Below are 17,552 nucleotides of genomic sequence, written 5' to 3'. Positions count from 1 at the left end.
CAAATGGTCTACAAATAGTTGATAACAAGCTCGATGCAGCAGATCAATAACATCATATTCAACTTCCTAGAAGCTGCCTTCCCTACAGTTCTGTCAGATTCCAGGCTACCTTCGAATTTCATTGGATCTGTAATCACGGTATTATCTTTCATTAAGAATCCCATGTCACTAAACAAAAAAAAAAAAAAAAAAAAAAAAAAAAAAACATGCCAAGCACAGATATGACGGCTATTGTTATGTTTTGATTTCTAAGGTTTGCCTGTTTGTGTGGTTATTTCTGGTTGGGGATTTTGCTTCTTTGCTTTCTTTTGATTACAGGGTCTCTCCCTTGTAGTCTAAGATGGCCTTAAAAACACCAGGTAACTCAAATTGACCTCAAACTCCTGGCCATACTCCTGCCTCCGTCTCCCAAATGGCTGGGACTATTCCAAGCATGAAGGTTATTTTTAACCCAAGAAATCAGGGGACAATTACGGTTTATAAAATTTATAAAGGGCAACATGGGAAATACGCCATGTTTGCACTGCCACTAAACAGAGGTCACCACCGCGTCTCTTAGCTTCAATCTCTTCGCGATCTTGTTGTCGACGTCCCCTATTGAGGCTTCTTAACCACTTCAAATATGACCGCCTTAGCTTCATTCTTCCCTCGCCGCTGTGACGTCATGGAAGACTCCCTGCCCATTTCCAAAATGGCCGCTCCCGCAGCGTCGAAGTTCTAAGTGCGCATGCGCGAAAGTAAGCTCTCTTACCCGCAAAATGGCGTTGAGTTTAGTATGCGGCCGCCGGCCGCTTCTGCGCCTCCTAGGGCCCCAGCGTTCGGTAAGGTTGCGTCTATACAGCCAGCATGCTGCCTTGTCCCTGTCACCCGAGCTGAGATCATGAGGAGACGCAGACCCGGTCACTGTAACCTGTGTGTCGTGACCTCGGGTCGCGTGAGGATGCAGCAGGGTTATGTCCAGGGGTTGATGGCCCGTTTTCTCTTAGCTGTCTGGGAGCTGCCTTCGACCCTGAGCCCTAACCTCTGAGCCCCGTCGCCTGGCTTCAGGAACGGGATTCGAGAGACCAGGGTCCGGGCTGCACCCTGCATGCTCCGGTGCACGCCTTCGGGGCCTGCAGGCTGCGCGAGCAGAGTTTCAGTGTCCCGACTGCTGCAGCAGGCTGTCTGCGGGACAGCGGGGTCGCTGGGACTCAAGGGGTAATCCCTTCTCCTTTCACACGGTCAGCTCCACAGCGTCGCAGGGTCCCTGAAACCGCTGGCCACCGAGCTCCTCGTCGCAGCCCGCCTGGGTAGTGGGCGGCCACACTCTGCTCTTCTCGCCGCCCTAAGTCCTCGCTGCCTCAGTACTTCTGCCAGCTTCTTTGCAGAAGCCCAGGTAAGAAGTCCCCACGTTTGCCAGAGCGCAGCTTCTTGGCCAGTTTCTTTTGTTCTGTGTTTTTGTCATTTTGAGAGAGGGAATGTGTAGCAGAGTTCTTTTCCACACTCCACGAGGTTCCTAATAATATTAGCCTCTCCGTTTGGAATAGAAGTAGAGTCTTAGTAATTCGGCGGGGAAACTTTTGAAAGTACACGAGAAATTTGTGGGGCTGGTGAGATGGCCCAGCAGTGCAAATGCACTTGCCTTGCAACTCTGGGAACTTGAGTGCCAATCCTGGAACCCCAGCAAAGGTGGAGTCCCTGAAATCCCAGCACTTGGGAGGCAAAGGCAGACAGATCTCTGAGTTCAAAGCCAGCCTGGTCAACATAGCAAGCCAGGGCTGCATAGTGAGACCCTGTCTTAAAAAAAAAAAAAAAAAAAAAAAAAAAAAGTAACCAAGCAGTGGTGGCGCACGCCTTTAATCCCGGCACTCGGCAGGTAGAGGCAGGTGGATCTCTGAGTTCGAGGCTCCCCAGGTTCACAAGAGCTAGTTCCAGGACAGGCTCCAAAGCTACAGAGAAACCCTGTTTCGAAAAAATAAAATGAGCCGGGCGGTGGTGGCGCACGCCTTTAATCCCAGCACTCGGGAGGCAGAGGCAGGCGGATCTCTGTGAGTTCGAGGCCAGCCTGGTCTACAAGAGCTAGGTCCAGGACAGGCTCTAAAAAAGCTGCAGAGAAACCCTGTCTTGAAAAACCAAAAAGAAAGAAAGAAAGAAAGAAAGAAAGGAAAAAATAAAATAAAACAAAGTAAAGGAGAAAAGCGAAAACTGGCTCCACAAAGTTGTTCTCTGACTTCCACACACGCCATGGTGTGCATGCCTACCCACATCATGCAAGCACAGTAATACTAAATTAATTTAAATTTTGTGTTATATCCAAGACACTGATTACCAGAGTGGTGGCAAGCCAATAATGTGAACTGTGATTATGGGTGTGTATTTTACATACTAATATTTGTGATTCTGTGAATACTGTTTCTTAGAAGACTAAGTAGGTTTGTTGATTTTTTAAGATTGATTTTATTGTACGTGTATGTGTGTGACTGTGTACATGTGATCATGGGTGCCCATGGACACCCAGAAGAGAGCCATAGAGACCCTGAAGCTGAAGTTATAGGTGGCTGTGTGCTGCCTGCTACAAAGGTGCTGGGAGCTGAAACTGGATCCTCTATCAGAGCTCTTAACCCTTGAGCCATCTCTTGGGGATAAACTCTATAGTGGAGCTCCTGGTTAGCATGTACAGGGCCAGCCTGGGCTGCAGAGCAATCAAGAGCCTGCCTCCAAAATTCACCCCCACCGTCCCAAAAAAAGAAATTGAAAAAAAATTGAGTTAACTTAAAAGAGGAGCTGTGGGCTGCGGACTAACTCGGTGGTCTGTGTACTTGTCAGATGTGGGTGAGGCCCTGGATTTAGTGCCCAGCACAAAACAACAGAAAAGTATCCCAAGCACTGTAGTTTCAGAATATGAAAAGGATGGTGACCATGGTGCTCCAAAGTCTGGGCAGCGGGACATGAAAAGCAATCACTGTGCCTCCCCTGGGGGAAACCCTGAGACAACTTGTTCTTATACTAGTGGTAAAAGCAGGAATGTGTAGACCTCCTTGGGCATCTGGAAGAGCAAGAAGTCAAAGCAAGAAAATGTAACCCAGAACTGGTTAGTATAAGGGAACCTTGCCTTTTGTGCGTCCCACTTATAATGACTCTTGGTCTCCTTTCTCACAGGTCCAGGCACCCCCTGTGGTTCCTGCTACCTCCTCCCCTCCTGCGGTACCTGAGGTGGCTTCAGGGGGAGCTGCAGATGCAGCCCAATGTGCTGCAGAGCAGAGCTTCGCTGAGCTGGGACTTGGGAATCACACCCCTGTGGGGCTCATCCAGAACCTCTTGGAATTTATGCATGTTGACCTGGGCCTGCCTTGGTGGGGGGCCATCGCCACGTGTAAGAGTGCATCCTGAGGAGGGCAGACGGGTGGGGGCAGAACCTCAACGATGGCAGTTCTGTCAGTGGATTAGAAACAGGTGCAGACAGCTAAAGGTCAGAAAAGCAGATAATACTCTCAATACTTCCTAAAGAGCATTGGAAAACCAGGTGTCATGTATGATTCAGAACATACAGGTATTTGAATGTGACCCGGGAGTTGGAGTAGGGAACCATATATATTAACAGTAATGAAGCTACCCTGACTTAGCAGAAAGAAGATTGGGTCAGGTACTTACGCTCCCAAATTAGAAAGCTGTTTTCACTGCTCTTAAAAAAGCTGAAACTGTTTTCGTCCTGTTTCTTCCTGGGGAGACCAGTAGGACTTTTTATCATTAAAAGCTAGGTTACGTGTAGAAATGTAACTTGGTGATAGAGCACTTGCCTGTCGTGCACAAAACCAGCCCGGGCTGCATAGTAAGACCCTGTTTTAGCATTCATCTGACCCCAGTACTTGGGAGGTCGATGGGATGCAGACATCCTTAGTTAAATAAAGAGTTCCAGGCTAGCGTCAGACCTGAGTCGCTGTTCTAGCACTGTGCAGAGACACCGCGATCACAGCAACTCTTATAAAGGAAAGCATCTAACTGGGGGCTTGTTTACAGTTTCAGAGGCTTAGTCCTTTGTCACCGTGGTGGGGAACATGTCCTCGTGAAGACAGGCATGGTGCTGGAGAAAGAGCTGAGAATTACATCCTAATCTGTAGGCAGACGAGAGAGAAGTCACTTTTTGAAACCTGAAAGCCCACCCTCAGTGACACACTTCCTACAAGACCACACCTACTCCAACAAGGCCACACCTCCTAATGCCACTCAAATAGTGCCACACCCAATAAGTAAGCATTCATATATGTGAGACTCTGGAGGCCATTTTTATTCAAGTCGCCATGCCTGAGCTTCATAAAATTTAGCCTTTAAAAAGGTTTTTAAAAGCCAGGTGGTGGTGGCACATGCTTTTAATCCCAGCAGAGGCAGAGGCAGGTGGATCTCTGTAAGTTTGAGGCCGGCCTGAACTATATAACAAGTTCCAAGCTAGCAAAGGTAATAGAAACCCAGGGAAAAGGGGGTGCTGGAGATGACTCAGTGGTTAAGAGCACAGCTGCTTTTGCAAAGAACCCAGGTTCTATTTCCAACACCCACATGGTGGCTCACAGCTGTCTAACTCCAGCTCTAGGGGATCTGATGCCTTTTTGTCCTTCATGGGCATATATACAGACAGGCAAAACACCATACACATTAAATAAAAATGAATCTTTTGTTTCTACTTTATTTTTATTCTGTATGTATGCGTGTTTGTCTGAATGCATGCCCGTGCACCACGTGTGTGCAAGGCCTGGATGCAGCCATCTTGCAGCTGTGCGGCTCTGCCACTGCGCCAAATTCTCAAGCTCTTGGTTTTTGAGGGTTTTTTGGTTTTGTTTTTAAGATTAATTTTAAGCTGGGCATTGGTGGCACATGCCTTTAATCCCACCACTCGAGGGGCAGAGGCAGGCAGCCTGGTCTACAAGAGCTAGTTCCAGGACAGTCTCCAAAGCTATAAAGAAACACTGTCTCGAAAAACAAAACAAAAAAAAAAAAAGATTTAATGTTATCATGTATGCACTAAATTTAATATTAAAAAACTCATGAATGTGTGTGCATGCATGCATTTGCCTGTGAGTCTGTACACTTACCTGCAGAAGCCAAATGGGTATTGGATCCCATGGAACTGGGGTTAGAGGCAGTTGTGAACTACCTCACATGGGTACTGGGAACCAATTCAGGTTCTCTGCAAAAACAGCAATCACTCTTAACCACTGAGCACTCTCTCCAGCCCACCCCCTTGGTTTTTCTGAAGTAAGGTCTTACTGTGTGAGACAGTAAGACTTCACACTCTTGATACTCCTGGCCTCTCTGGTGCTGAGATTAGAAGCACGCCCGCCATCTTTGTTTCAGTCCCTTTCTGTTTATGCTAAGTATATAAACAGCTTTAGCATGCCTGTGTGTTCTTTAAGGGATCCAGTGGGCCCACTTCTTTCTACTCTTTGTCCCTCAGCTAAGATCACCTCAGTGTAACTGCTGGTGATGGCATTACTGAATCAACTCTTCTTATCATAATTGATCTTCCTGTATTTGACACACTAGAGCTTAAAGAGTTACCTTTGGCTTTTGTGACAATCTTTCCTATCCTCGCCCCCTAATTTCCTGTTTTCTAACTACACTTGCCTAGTTTCACCCTTCTTGAGGGATGGTATTCCAGGTTGTGTCCTTGCTTCCTTCTTAGCCCAGGCCACAGATGGCGTAAACTTAAGTATTTGTTGGCATGGCCAGTAGTCAGGAGTGTGTGTAAGGAAAGAGGAAAGGTTAAGCCACCAGAATGTGGTGGGTTACTACTTTAGGGACTTGTAAAAGTGACTGGCCAGTTTTGTTCTAAGCTGGGTATGATGGCAAATACCTGTGCTTATAGCACTAGGGAGGCTGAGAGAGAAGGCTCATGAGTTCAGGGCCAGCTTGTATACACCAAGACCCTGTCTCAGAAAATAAAATCATGCTTTATTCTAAGACTCAGCTCTGGAGAAGTGCTGGACAGGGTGAAGGTAAGGGAAATGTTCTCCCTTGATCAAGAGTGACTTCGTTTGTGTATTTTCATCTGCAGTGAACAGTTGAGGAAAAGATCTCCACTGATGATAGAAAGTTTGGTGCCTATTGAAATACAAAAGGAATGTTTGCTTGCTGGCGGATGGTAGAAACAAAAAAATCCCTGCTCATCTGCTTAAAGAAGTTATGCTGAACTTTTATTCTGTGGCAGCAGTCTGAGCCTTGCAGAGCTGGATGTGCCCTGTCTTTACTTCTGGGCCCCTTGGGTGACAGCCACGGTGTGGAAAAGACTGGAATAAGACTTAGAGTGAGGACCTGAAACCTTCACTCTTCCGGCTGCAGGCAGCTTTTCATTCCGCTCCAAGCCCATGTTGTATTTTCCAGGTACGGTCCTTGCCCGCTGCCTCATTTTTCCACTGATTGTGAAGGGCCAGCGAGAAGCAGCCAAGATCCACAACCACATGCCAGTGATACAGAAGTTTTCCACCCAAATCAAAGAGGCCAAGTTGGCAGGAGACCAGGCTGAGTGTGAGTCGGCTCCAGGGCAAGTGTGGGAGAGAAGCACATTTGACGTGAGACATTCTGCTGTGGGAGAGGGGCAGGTGCTGCCGTTGGGCGGTTCTGGCAAATCTAAAGGTTTAGCTTTCCTTGGAAAGGTCGTGGGCCCAAGATGAAGTTGTTCACCTTCACTGATGTCACTCTTAACCCAGTGACTCATTTCCCTCCCCTCCCAGTTTACAGGGCCACCATAGAGATGACACGCTATCAGAAAAAGCATGATATTAAACTCTTCAGACCGCTCATCCTGCCTCTCACTCAGGTGAGCAAAACTGTCCTTCTGCTTATCCATCCTGAACCCAGGAAGCTGTCTCCTGCTTCCCATGTCCCAAGATCCCCAGAAAAGCAGGGGATGGTGATGTGCATGGCTTTTAGTAATGGGGTTCTGAAAATGTACCCGTTAGATGTGTTGACTGTTCATCCTGTGTAACAGGCCCCCATCTTCATCTCCTTCTTTATTGCCTTGAGAGAGATGGCCAACCTGCCTGTGCCCAGCCTGCAGACAGGTGGGCTCTGGTGGTTCCAAGATCTCACGGTATCTGATCCCATCTACGTCTTGCCACTGGTAGTCACTGCCACAATGTGGGGTGTCCTTGAGGTAAGCTGGGGCTAGCCAAGTATGAGACCCACCAGTAACAGGGAGAAGGGATGAAGTGGTATGCAGAATGTACCTTCCATTCCCCGGAGGAGTAGAGCTGACGGGTGAGAGATTGGAATTCACTGTTCTTTTCCTCAACCCGTTTTGGGCAGCTAGGTGCGGAGACGGGCATGCAGAGCTCTGACCTCCAGCTCATGAGGAATATTATCAGAGTGATGCCGCTAGTGGTCTTGCCCGTGACCATCCACTTCCCCTCGGTAGGTAACGGCTTTGTACTACTTCCGAGTCCTTCCACCTAGTGCCTCTGACACAGCTCTGAGCATCTTCTCTTCGCTCACACAGGCAGTGTTCATGTACTGGCTCTCCTCCAACGTGTTCTCCCTGTGCCAAGTGGCCTGCCTCCGGATTCCAGCTGTGCGTACAGTGCTTAAAATCCCCCAGCGTGTCGTACACGACCCTGACAAATTGCCTCCTCGGGAAGGCTTCTTGAAGAGCTTCAAAACAGGTAAGGGGTATCAGGCGGGCGGTGCGATGTGGTGAGGACACCTGTAATCCCAGCAAGGGGGGAGCCGAAGCAGGATTGCACTGCCTAGCCACCCGAGGCTCCATAGTGGGTCAAGACCAGCTTGGGCTATAGAACTTGAGACTTTTCTCAAAGAGGAAGGGAGGTGTTCAAGACCAGGAGAAAGTATCCTAAAAATGAGAGAACTCTCCTCACACAGGCTGGAAGAACGCTGAACTGGCACATCAGCTCCGAGAGCGTGAACAGCGAATGCAGAAACACTTGGACCTGGCTGCCAGAGGTGAGGAAGCCCTTCAGGCTCGATTCCCTTCCATTTCTTCTTTCTCTCTATTGACTGAGATTTGTTCTCTCTTCTCCCAGGTCCCTTACGACAGACTTTCACCCACAACCCTCTGCTACAGCGTGATCCGAGTCACCCTCCCAACACCCCCAACAGCAGCAGCAGCAAGCCCAAGTCAAAGCCTTGGAATGACACTCTCGGCTGATTGCTATCCTATGCTCATTCTGACAAGAACTGCGTCTTCACAGACTCCTGCACACAGACTTGATGCTGTGTCCTCGCCCCAAACCTGGGAACCCCAGGATTTGGAAGTGTCTGTTTTAAAAATTGTTTCTACCACAGACTGAAGAGACTTCCTCCTGTGTATAAAAGAGCACTAGAGAGGAAGCAACCTTCTCATCCAGAGTTAGTAAACGTCTGTCTTGTCTGGACTTCTTGATGTTTGTTAAATACGGAAGGGGAATGGTGCTTCAGAACCTCACTCGCCCTTGCTCTTGGGAAGGAGCTTTGGGTTTTAACATGAGCTTCAAAGCTCAGATCTGCCTCCCACGTTGTCCGTCTGCTTCTGCGTTTACACTGTAGGGATATGACAGGCAAAACTGTGTGGTCTCTTGTACTGGGGACTGACCCTACATCTCCAGCCCTGAGCCATGTTTCCTGACCTACCCCCCAAGATTACGCATACGGTTTCTTTAAGAAGGAGATGTGTTGGAATTCTGAGTGGTGATTTGGAAGAATGAAGGGGGGATGGCTCAACAGGTGAGAGTTCAAATTCCCAGCACCCATGTGAAAAGCTGGGCGTGGCCCTGTTCTTACATCTCTAACCCCAGGTCTGTGGGGGTGTGGAGACAGGAGGATTACTTGGGCTTGCTGGCCATCAGCCTAGCTCCAGGTTCAGTGAGAGACCCTGTCTCTGGGGAATAGGGTGGAGAGTGACAGACAGGACACCTAGTGTCTTCTGGCCCCTGCACATGCACCACCCAAGAAAAGGGGACGTTCTTATGCACTAGCTTTTCACGTTTGTATCATTGTAGTGTGGCAATTCACATGTTTTTATAGAAATAGGCTTTATAACCTTTTGGCAGCTGGCTCCTGAGGGAGAAGTTGACTCATTTACTTTCCAAGTCTGTCTTTAAACTGCATTAGTACCCAGAGTCACTAAGTAAAGAAAGCCACTCAGACTGTAGGAACATAACCTTTTTATTGTTTTGCAACTATGACAGTTTTGTGTCCCTCTAAAGGAGACAAGTTTGGAGCATTGTTGGTCCCTGTAAAGGAAAAGAGGAGTGGGTAGGCACACCCAGGCACTTCCAGAACCAGGCTCCAGAAGTGGCCTGCTTCCTGCCACAGTCTGCATTATCCCTTTATAAAGTCTGAAACAATACATAGCAAAACAAATAAATTATTTTTCATCCCTCAAAAGCAAGTTCAAAGTTGAAGCTGCCGAGACTGGGCTCCTGGATGGGTACCTCCAAAGAGGCTCTGGCCAGTGGGACGTAAGAAGCACCCGTTTGTCCGCATCTCAGAGTTCCAAGCTCTACTTAGACTTGCGACCTTGTTGTTTGGGCAGCTCTCCATCTTCCAAATCCAGTTCTGTAGCAACTGACATGCAGAGGATCTGGAGGTACCGTGTGGTGGAGGCTACAAAGAGAAATCTGAGTTAAAACTAGAAACCGGTTCAGGGGGCTGAGCAGAGGCACCAAAGGGGGCTGGGCCTGAAACAAGCTAAGCCATATGGTTAGAAACAGGTACCACACCGGGCAGCGGTGGTGCATGCCTTTTAATCCCAGCACTCGGGAGGCAGAGGCAGGTGGATCTCTGTGAGTTCGAGACCAGCCTGGTCTTGGGAGCTTAGGTTTGCAGGAAATGGCAAACAAAACCAGTCTATTGAGGTAGCTGAGCAACTGGGAGATCCAGAGCTTACCTACAATCCTGCGAAGGCAGAGCGGTCGCTTGTGCTCAGGGACCCTGACGATGAGGAAGTAGAAGGGCAAGCCTGAGAGGGCGATGGCGATGCCGATGAGGGAGTTGATGGTGTCGCTGTAAAGTGGAACGGCCACCAGGAAGATGGTGCAGAGGCAGAAGACAATGGGGAAGAAAAGGCTGAGCTGAGGGGACAGAGAACAACCGGGAGTTAGCTCGGCCTGTTCTTGGTTGTTTGGAGGTGGTCTCACTTTGTGGCCCAACCTAGCCTTAAACCCATCACCCTGCCTCAGCCTTAATGCTAGGATTGTAGGCATGGGTTGCTAAACCCAGCTCGGAATTGCTGACATCCTAAGTAATCCTAATACCCTGAAGATGAAAACACTGAAGGGCTGGAGATGGAACACAGTGGTATAGCATTGCCGGACATAAGTACTCGGCCTCCTGTCATCTGCATGCAGACACCACCAATTCCTACCATCGTTTGTTGGTTATTTTAGGGCAGTGGATGAGACTCCTGAAGATCCAACCCAAGGCCTTCTATGCAAGACAGGATACACCACTGAGCTGGATCCCCAATCCTTGCTAGGTTGGTTGTTTGTGGGGTTGTTGGCTCACCGGCCTTTTCATACTACAATGCCCAGCTCCCCATCCCTTGTGGGTTTTGTTCTTTCCTAGAGGTGTTGAGTTTTTTGTGTCTTTAATTCATATGGGTGTTTTGTTGCATGTATGTCTGTGCACCACATACATGTCTGGTGCCAGAGGAAATGAGAAGATACTGGATCCCTTGAAACTGGAGTTATATTTGTGAGCCATCATGTGGGTACCGGGAAACCTGAATCCTCTTCAAGAATCAGTGCTCTTAACCACTAAGCCATCCCTCCAGCCCCTGTTCTTAGTTTTTTAAAGATTTGTTTATTTTCATTTTATGTGTCTGAGTACCCACAGAGGATCCCCTAGAACTAGAATTACAGACAATTGTGAGTTGCCATAAGGGTGGTGGGAATCAAACCCAGGTACTTTGCAAAAGCACCAAGTATTCTTAACCACTGAGCCATCTCTCCAGCCCAACTCTTGATTTTGTTAAATGCAAATTTGGAACTTATAGCCAGTACTCTTAACCTCTGAGCCATCTCTCCAGCTTAACCCTTGATTTTTTAATTGCAGATACATGCCACTATGCCTGACGTAGGGAAAGAATAAGCTCTTGTAAGATGCCTGCAGCAGCAGTACTAGCTGCACTAAATGGAACAAAGGTAGGGTAAGGGAAATGGATTACCTTCAGAGGGCGAGGCCGGTCAGGTTCCTTCCAGCGTAGATAAAGCTGACCCACAATGGAAAGCCCCACAAAGAACCAGTAGCTGAAGCTATAGTAGTTAATGAGCTGGAAAATGTCCTCCACACACAAGTAGACCAGTGCCAAGATGCCCTGTTGATGCAAGTCCAAGTCAGTTCCTCTCAGGCCCTGGTTATTCTAGGTGCCTTCTACCACGCTTAACCCCTCCCAAGCCCATCCCCCCGTCACATCTTTACAGTCTCCATGTTTGCCTTCTGCTCCAAACCCTGCAGCACTCTTGGTACTTAATTCCTCCTCTATTAAAAGAAACTTGCCTTTAGTCAGGTGGTGGTGGTCTTTAATCCCAACACTAGGGATGTAGATGCAGGTGAGTCTCTGTGAGTTCAAGGCCAGTCTAGTCTACAGGAGTTCCAGGGCAGCAGCCAGGGCTACACAAAGAAACTCTGTCTGAGGCCTGCGTGCGTGCGTGCGTGCGTGCGTGCGTGCGTGTGTGTGTGTGTGTGTGTGTGTGTGAAAAGACAGGTGCGGTGGCACACGCCTTTAATCCTGGCTCTTAGGAGGCAGAGGCAGACTGGCTCACTCGGTGAGTCTAAAACCAGTCTGGTCTACAGAGTGAGTTCCAGGGCTGGAAAGATGGCTCAGAGGTTAGGAGCACGTGCTGCTCTTCTAGAGGACCCGGGTTCAATTCCCAGCACCCACATGGCAGCTCAAAACTGTCTGTAACTCCAGTTCCAGGGGATCTGATGCCTTTACACCAATGCACATAAAAATAAAGCTAAATAAATTATTAAGAAAAAAAACTTATGCAGAGAAATCTTGTTGGGGTGGGGGACGGGGAGATACTTGCCTCTCATCTAAATTTTTAGTGCATTCTTTACACCTTCACCAAGTTAACTGTAACAGTTCAAAGTCCACAGAAGTCTTGGGCAAACTCTCCCTGTAATGTCTCCGACCAAAGCCTTGTTCCTCTATGACAAAATTCCACAAAGCTTTATTGGAGGACTTTGAGATGCTGCCTCCCTTACCTAAAGCCCATCTTGGCAACCCTAACCATCGTACTCCATCTTAAAATGCCCTGCTCCGCAAATTTTTTCTCAGCCAACTTCTGCCCTCATGGAAGTGATGATTTCTTCTCTTAAAGGGTGCGTCACAGACCATTGTGACAGCTAATCGTTACAGAGTTATCTGCGTGCCTTACTCCTTACCTTAGACCACAGGAGTTGGCACCTCTCACAGAAGTTTGAGTCTGGGAACTTCATCAGTGATTGGCACAATGCATCAGTACATTTGAGGTCAGAACCCCCTCTCTGGTTTCAAGAACCTAGAGTAGCTACGTCTAGTACTACCACGTCTTCCCGCAATCCGGCTCTCAGTGTCATCCCCGAGATCACTCACATTGAAGAGTAGAGAAGGCACTGGTGTGAACCGCTCAACATGAATCATACAGATGGCATCAGGGAGGTGGCCTTCTCTTGAGCCCACAAATAAAAGCCTGTTGAGGTAAAATAAGAGAGGCTGACCAAACCGTGGGACACATAGGGCAGCCTGGGTCTTTTAGCCCTCCCTCTGCAGTCCCTTCGAAAGGAGTTCAGTACGGAGCTTAGAAGTGGAGGCTGCTAATGGTAACAAGAAGAAAGAGACTGGGGAACACTGGCCACTGAAATCCCAGCACCAATGTTTGACTGTCTCCGCCAAAGCTTTTCCTGATACCCGCCCTGTCAGCAAAAAATGACAGTCCTACCTAGAAGCAGCCACAATGGAAGCATTGAGGCCACCAAAGCAGGATAATGCAACTGCCACTGGAATTGTCCAGTTGAATATTCCAAAAATCCGATCCGCAAAGGTCTAAGAGAAAGGAATAGAAGTCATTAGCAGATCCTAAAAGGGATGGAAATCACACACAGGCACATGCCCAAATCCGCCATCAGGAGCCCAGTGCTTGCCACAGTGAAGGCAGCAGGCCTCGCAAGCCCCGCTATCCTAAATGTACTCCTATCAGGCTGTCTACTCCCTTTCCAGGACTGAAGCTGGAATATTCCAGAAGCCCGCAGCACACCCTCATCATGCTAGTGAAAATCCTTTACCACAGCAACAGCTTCACTCGCCAAGATGTCCTTCATGTCGAGCACACTGTAATAGGCCACATTGGTCAAGAGGTAGATGATGGTGACGATGGGCATGGAAATGCCAATGGAGAGGGGCAAGTTCCTACAGCCAAGCAAACAAGCAAAATGATACGTCAGTCCTACCGTTTTATCCCTGCCTCTCAGTCCTCAGACTCAGCAATGCCATTCTCTCCAGGAATGCAGATGTCTGTGCTCCCCAGTTCCTCTGCCTCTGAGGTTGCCTGAAGGATTGGCGTAAGCTCTGAACTCTTAAAATCTAAAAAGGAGCTGGGCGGTGGTGACGCACACCTTTAATCCCAGCACTCAGGAGGCAGAGGCAGGCGGATCTCTGCAAGTTCACAGCCAGCCTGATCTACAAGAGCCAGTTCCAAGACAGGCACCAAAGCTACAGCAAAACCTTGTCTCAGGGAAAAAAAAAAAAAGAAAGAAACTAAAAAGTAGTAGGGGGAAGAAATACTCCCATAGAAAAGCTATGCAGGGGGGGCTGGAGAGATGGCTCAGAGGTTAAGAGCACTGGCTGCTCTTCCAGAGGTCCCGAGTTCAATTCCCAGCAACCACATGGTGGCTCACAACCATCTGTAATGAGACCTGGCTCCTTCCTTGCCAGCAGTACATTGTATGCTTAATAAATAAATCTTTTTTATTTATTATGTATACAATATTCTGTCTGTGTGTATGCCTGAAGGCAGGATTGCAAATAATCCAGTCATTCAGCTTCTGGCCAGTAGGTGGAAGCACCACTCCCTAGCCTCCACTTGGATCTAGTAGCCATGCTCCTCCATAGCCAGCAAATGTGTACCAGGAAGGCTTTTTGTTTTTCAAAGTCAAAAGTTGATTTGGTATGGGAACTGTTATAATTTAGGGAAATTATTTCCTGGCATATTTTAGTTTCTAGGATCATAATATTTTAGAGTCAGGAAAGGTCATGGAAATTCTATAATTCAACCCCTTAATTTTGTATTAAAGAAGCAGGCAAGGGCTAGGGAAATGGCTCTGTCGACGAAGGTGCTTGCCTTGCAAGGAGGGCCTGGGTTTGAACTCAGAGCCCACAGGCAAATGCTGGGTGGGCTGTGGAGGATAGTGTGTACTTGTAACCCCAGAATTAGGGAGATGGGGACAGGAGGAACTTCTGGGGTCCCATGGCCAGCCAGCCTAGCCTCATTAGCAAGCACCAAGCAAGTGAAAGAGCCAATCTCAAAAAACAAAAAAGAAAAGAAAAAAGAAAGGTGAAGGCCTGGAGAAATGGTCAGCAGTTAAGAACACATGTTCTCTGGGTGGTGATGGTGCACGCCTGTAATCCCAGCACTCAGAAGGCAGAGGCAGGCAGATCTCTGTGAGTTCGAGGCCAGCCTGGTCTACAGAGTGAGTCCCAGGACAGGCTTCAAAGCTACAGAGAAACCCTGTCTCGGGGGGGGGGGGGGGTCCTGTGAATGCTCATGGTGTGGTTCACGACTGTCCATAACTCTGGTCTCTTCTGACCTCTGGATGCTCCTCCACCAATGTGGTGCATACCCAAGCACTCAGGCACACAGATACATACGAGAATAAATATATTTTTTAAGTAGACAGTACCTAAGGAATAACGCCCACATGGTTTCCACAAGCATGTGTGCACACACAGCAAACACATACACAAAGAGTACCAGGCAAGCTGGGCATGGGCAGGAAGGTTACAAATTTGAGGCCAACGTGGACTACATACATAGAGAGATGATGTCACAGAAAGAAAGAAAAAAAGGAGTCTTGGTAAAGAAACAAGGAAGGGCCAGGCAGGTGGTGCACACCTTTGATCTGCACTTGGGAAGCAGAAGCAATGAGATCTCTATGAGTTTGAGGCCAGGGTGGACTATCTACATAGTGAGTTCTAGGCCAGCCAGGACCATGCTGTGAGAGCTTGTCTCAAAACAAAACAAAGAACACAGAACAGCAAGTACATGGCTGCAGAAAGGAAGAGCAGCTGTTGGGCCTCTAACTAATAAAGGGAAGAAGGGGAAGACCGAATCCAAGACCTGAGACCCCCAATCCAGGGCTCTCTATTGTGCACAACTCTGAGGCAAGGCAGAGCAACACCACCGGGGCGATCCGGTGAATGGCTGGAACGATTCCACACTAGCGGTATGAACTGGGGCAAAGAGAAAGGCTCAGGAGGGAGGCGGAAGAAGGAAGTCTATGACCTGAAGTTAGCTACGTAGGGATAAAGCAGAGTGGAGGTCTGAAGACAGATAAGGCATTGCGAAACTATTCTCACAATGTTGCTCAAATTAGTTTACAAATTCGAGGGCAAAAGTAATCATCTTGCTTCAGCCTTCTGAATAGCTTGGCAAGGACCCTGGGTGCTTCAAAGCAGATAGAAGCATGAATATAACCTGCTTTATTTAATGTAGAAATCAATCAATGTACAAACTTTTTCCCAAAGGATTACAAAGCGTAGGCCGGCAAGTGTACATCTAGCCTAGCAACTACAATCATAGACAAGTACGTCTCTAGGTCTTGACTCTGTTAAAATCAGACTGATGAAATGAATCCCAGAGTGGAGAAGGCACGAAGGCCAGCTTGGAGAAGCTCAGTCAGTGATGGCTCGCTGGTTCGGAAGGGTAAGGTACCTACCGCTCAGGATTCCTGATCTCTTCAGTGACATAGTTAAGGGTGTCCCAGCCCGAGTAGGAGAACAAAGCTGAGTACAGCGCCAGGGCAATGTCACCCACTGCAAACGATGAACCCTCGAAGGAATTCTCGAAGTGACTCGTGGCTCCTGGAAGGTGAGAACAACGCAAGACAAGCGTTAATGGCCAATCCTGTGCAGGGGAGAAGGCATGTGGTGATATCAGCAGGTCCCTGCCAGGGGACCACTGAGGGGTGGCAACAGAAGAGCCGTCAGCAGACAGCTGCCATGCAGAGAACCATGGCTGTGGTCTCGACAGGAAGAGCTCGGGTGAGTCCAGGATAAGAAACGACCACAGAGCTGAGAGGGGCTAGCATTGGGTGTTCTGCTCTACACTGTAGGCTGCCTTGAGTCCTTGCCACTTTCTAACCCTAGACAGGGACAACACGGGAAGAGGCCAGACAGAGTTCAGGATGCCCAGGTCAACAGAGTTGTAGGACAGGCTTCATACCTGGAAACCAGGTAGGGTGAGCACAAGGAGTGCATTTCTGACTGCTCACTTCCGAGGGCAGAAATGGCAATGGCGCTAGGCCCAGCACACTGTAAAAGCCAATCCCTGGGGCGAGGCCAGCAGCCTCCTTGCCAAGGTCAGTTTCCTGTAGGAGGCAGCAGAGTAGACGCTGAAGGACCTGCTTTGGGGTCAGTCTGTGGGGCACGCGTTTCAAGTCTTCTAATTTACCATTGGGGGCTTGAGGAAGATCGTCTGGGTAATCTGTCTGGGGGCTTTGTTGTTTTGTTTTAAAATAGGGTCTCACCGCGTACCCTGGCTGGTGTGGGACTTGTTATGTAGACCAGCCTGGCCTCAAACTCGGAGATCCACTCTGCCTTTGAGTGCTGGAATAAAACACCCAGGTTTTTGTTTTTATTTTGAGATAGGGTCTTCTGTGTCTCAGGCTGGCCTCAAATTATGGATGTAGCTGAGGGTGATCTTTAACTCCTGCTCCTCTGACTGCCACCTCATTCTGTCCGGCGTAAGCCAGGTCATTCCGGGGCCTGTTTCCTCACCTATATAAAAGGAGTAATAATAGTGCCTACCAAACACAGTATTTGGAGACTTAAATAAGACAAGTTATCAGCTCCCTAATGCTAAATTAAGGCCAAAGTTGTAGATCTGAGATCTACGGCTTGCCTAGCATGGCCCAAAACTCTGGGTTTGATCCCCAACACTCCAAAGAAATAGGAAAAAAAATGTTTAAGTAAAGGCTAGTTGCTAGTTGGGATTGTTTTCCTTACCCTGGCCAAGTGTAACAATGCCTGCAATGATAACTGCAATCAGCGCCAACACTTTAGCATAGGTGAAAATGTCTTGGACCAGGGTTCCCCACTTGACATAGGCACAGTTAATGAAGGTTAAGAGACCTGAAAGAAAAAGAATACTGATGGTGACCTACCCTTCCCACCCGGAGGGCCTCAAAGTCCAAGGCAACTTTTCCAGCACTAGACGTCAAGACAGACCCCTCAAGCAGTCAGCCGTGTATCTGGACTGTGCCCGTTCGCCCCCATCAACCTCGGTGTCATCACCGCAAGGCATTTGGTGAACACCTGCTCTTCCACAGCGACACTCCCAAACCCTACTACCTCAAACTGGAGTCACAGAGCAAGGTGGCAAAATTCCCGG

General features: G+C 48.4%; 2 protein-coding genes across 11 annotated transcripts in view; one reads left to right on the top strand and one right to left on the bottom strand.

Annotated features, from left to right (window-relative positions):
- The first annotated feature begins 688 nt into the window (after positions 1-688).
- Oxa1l (OXA1L mitochondrial inner membrane protein) lies at positions 689-8,357 on the top strand. The gene is made up of 10 exons (XM_038309934.2): positions 689-821; positions 1,226-1,375; positions 3,139-3,352; positions 6,352-6,495; positions 6,702-6,787; positions 6,959-7,123; positions 7,276-7,380; positions 7,466-7,628; positions 7,846-7,926; positions 8,007-8,357. The coding sequence occupies exons 1-10, from the start codon at positions 759-761 to the stop codon at positions 8,129-8,131; spliced, it is 1,296 nt and encodes a 431-aa protein (XP_038165862.1). The 5' UTR covers positions 689-758; the 3' UTR covers positions 8,132-8,357.
- A 750-nt stretch (positions 8,358-9,107) lies between these two features.
- The window catches only part of Slc7a7 (solute carrier family 7 member 7), a 50,213-nt gene continuing 41,768 nt past the window's right edge, over positions 9,108-17,552 (bottom strand). For all 10 annotated transcript variants that reach the window (XM_038309933.1, XM_038309926.1, XM_038309924.1 and 7 more), the window contains 8 exons: positions 17,168-17,293; positions 15,880-16,024; positions 13,231-13,354; positions 12,888-12,991; positions 12,542-12,638; positions 11,129-11,278; positions 9,851-10,034; positions 9,108-9,567 (listed from right to left, as the gene is read on the bottom strand). In XM_038309933.1, the coding sequence (XP_038165861.1) occupies positions 9,464-9,567; positions 9,851-10,034; positions 11,129-11,278; positions 12,542-12,638; positions 12,888-12,991; positions 13,231-13,354; positions 15,880-16,024; positions 17,168-17,293 (1,034 nt within the window). In that variant the 3' untranslated portion in view covers positions 9,108-9,463. The remainder of the gene's footprint in view (positions 9,568-9,850; positions 10,035-11,128; positions 11,279-12,541; positions 12,639-12,887; positions 12,992-13,230; positions 13,355-15,879; positions 16,025-17,167; positions 17,294-17,552) is intronic.

Source organism: Arvicola amphibius, chromosome 13, assembly GCF_903992535.2.
Source record: "Arvicola amphibius chromosome 13, mArvAmp1.2, whole genome shotgun sequence".
In the NCBI taxonomy this organism is placed as follows: Eukaryota; Metazoa; Chordata; class Mammalia; order Rodentia; family Cricetidae; genus Arvicola; species Arvicola amphibius.
Note: the sequence above shows the minus strand (reverse complement) of the source record. Positions and strands in the feature narration are given on the sequence as shown.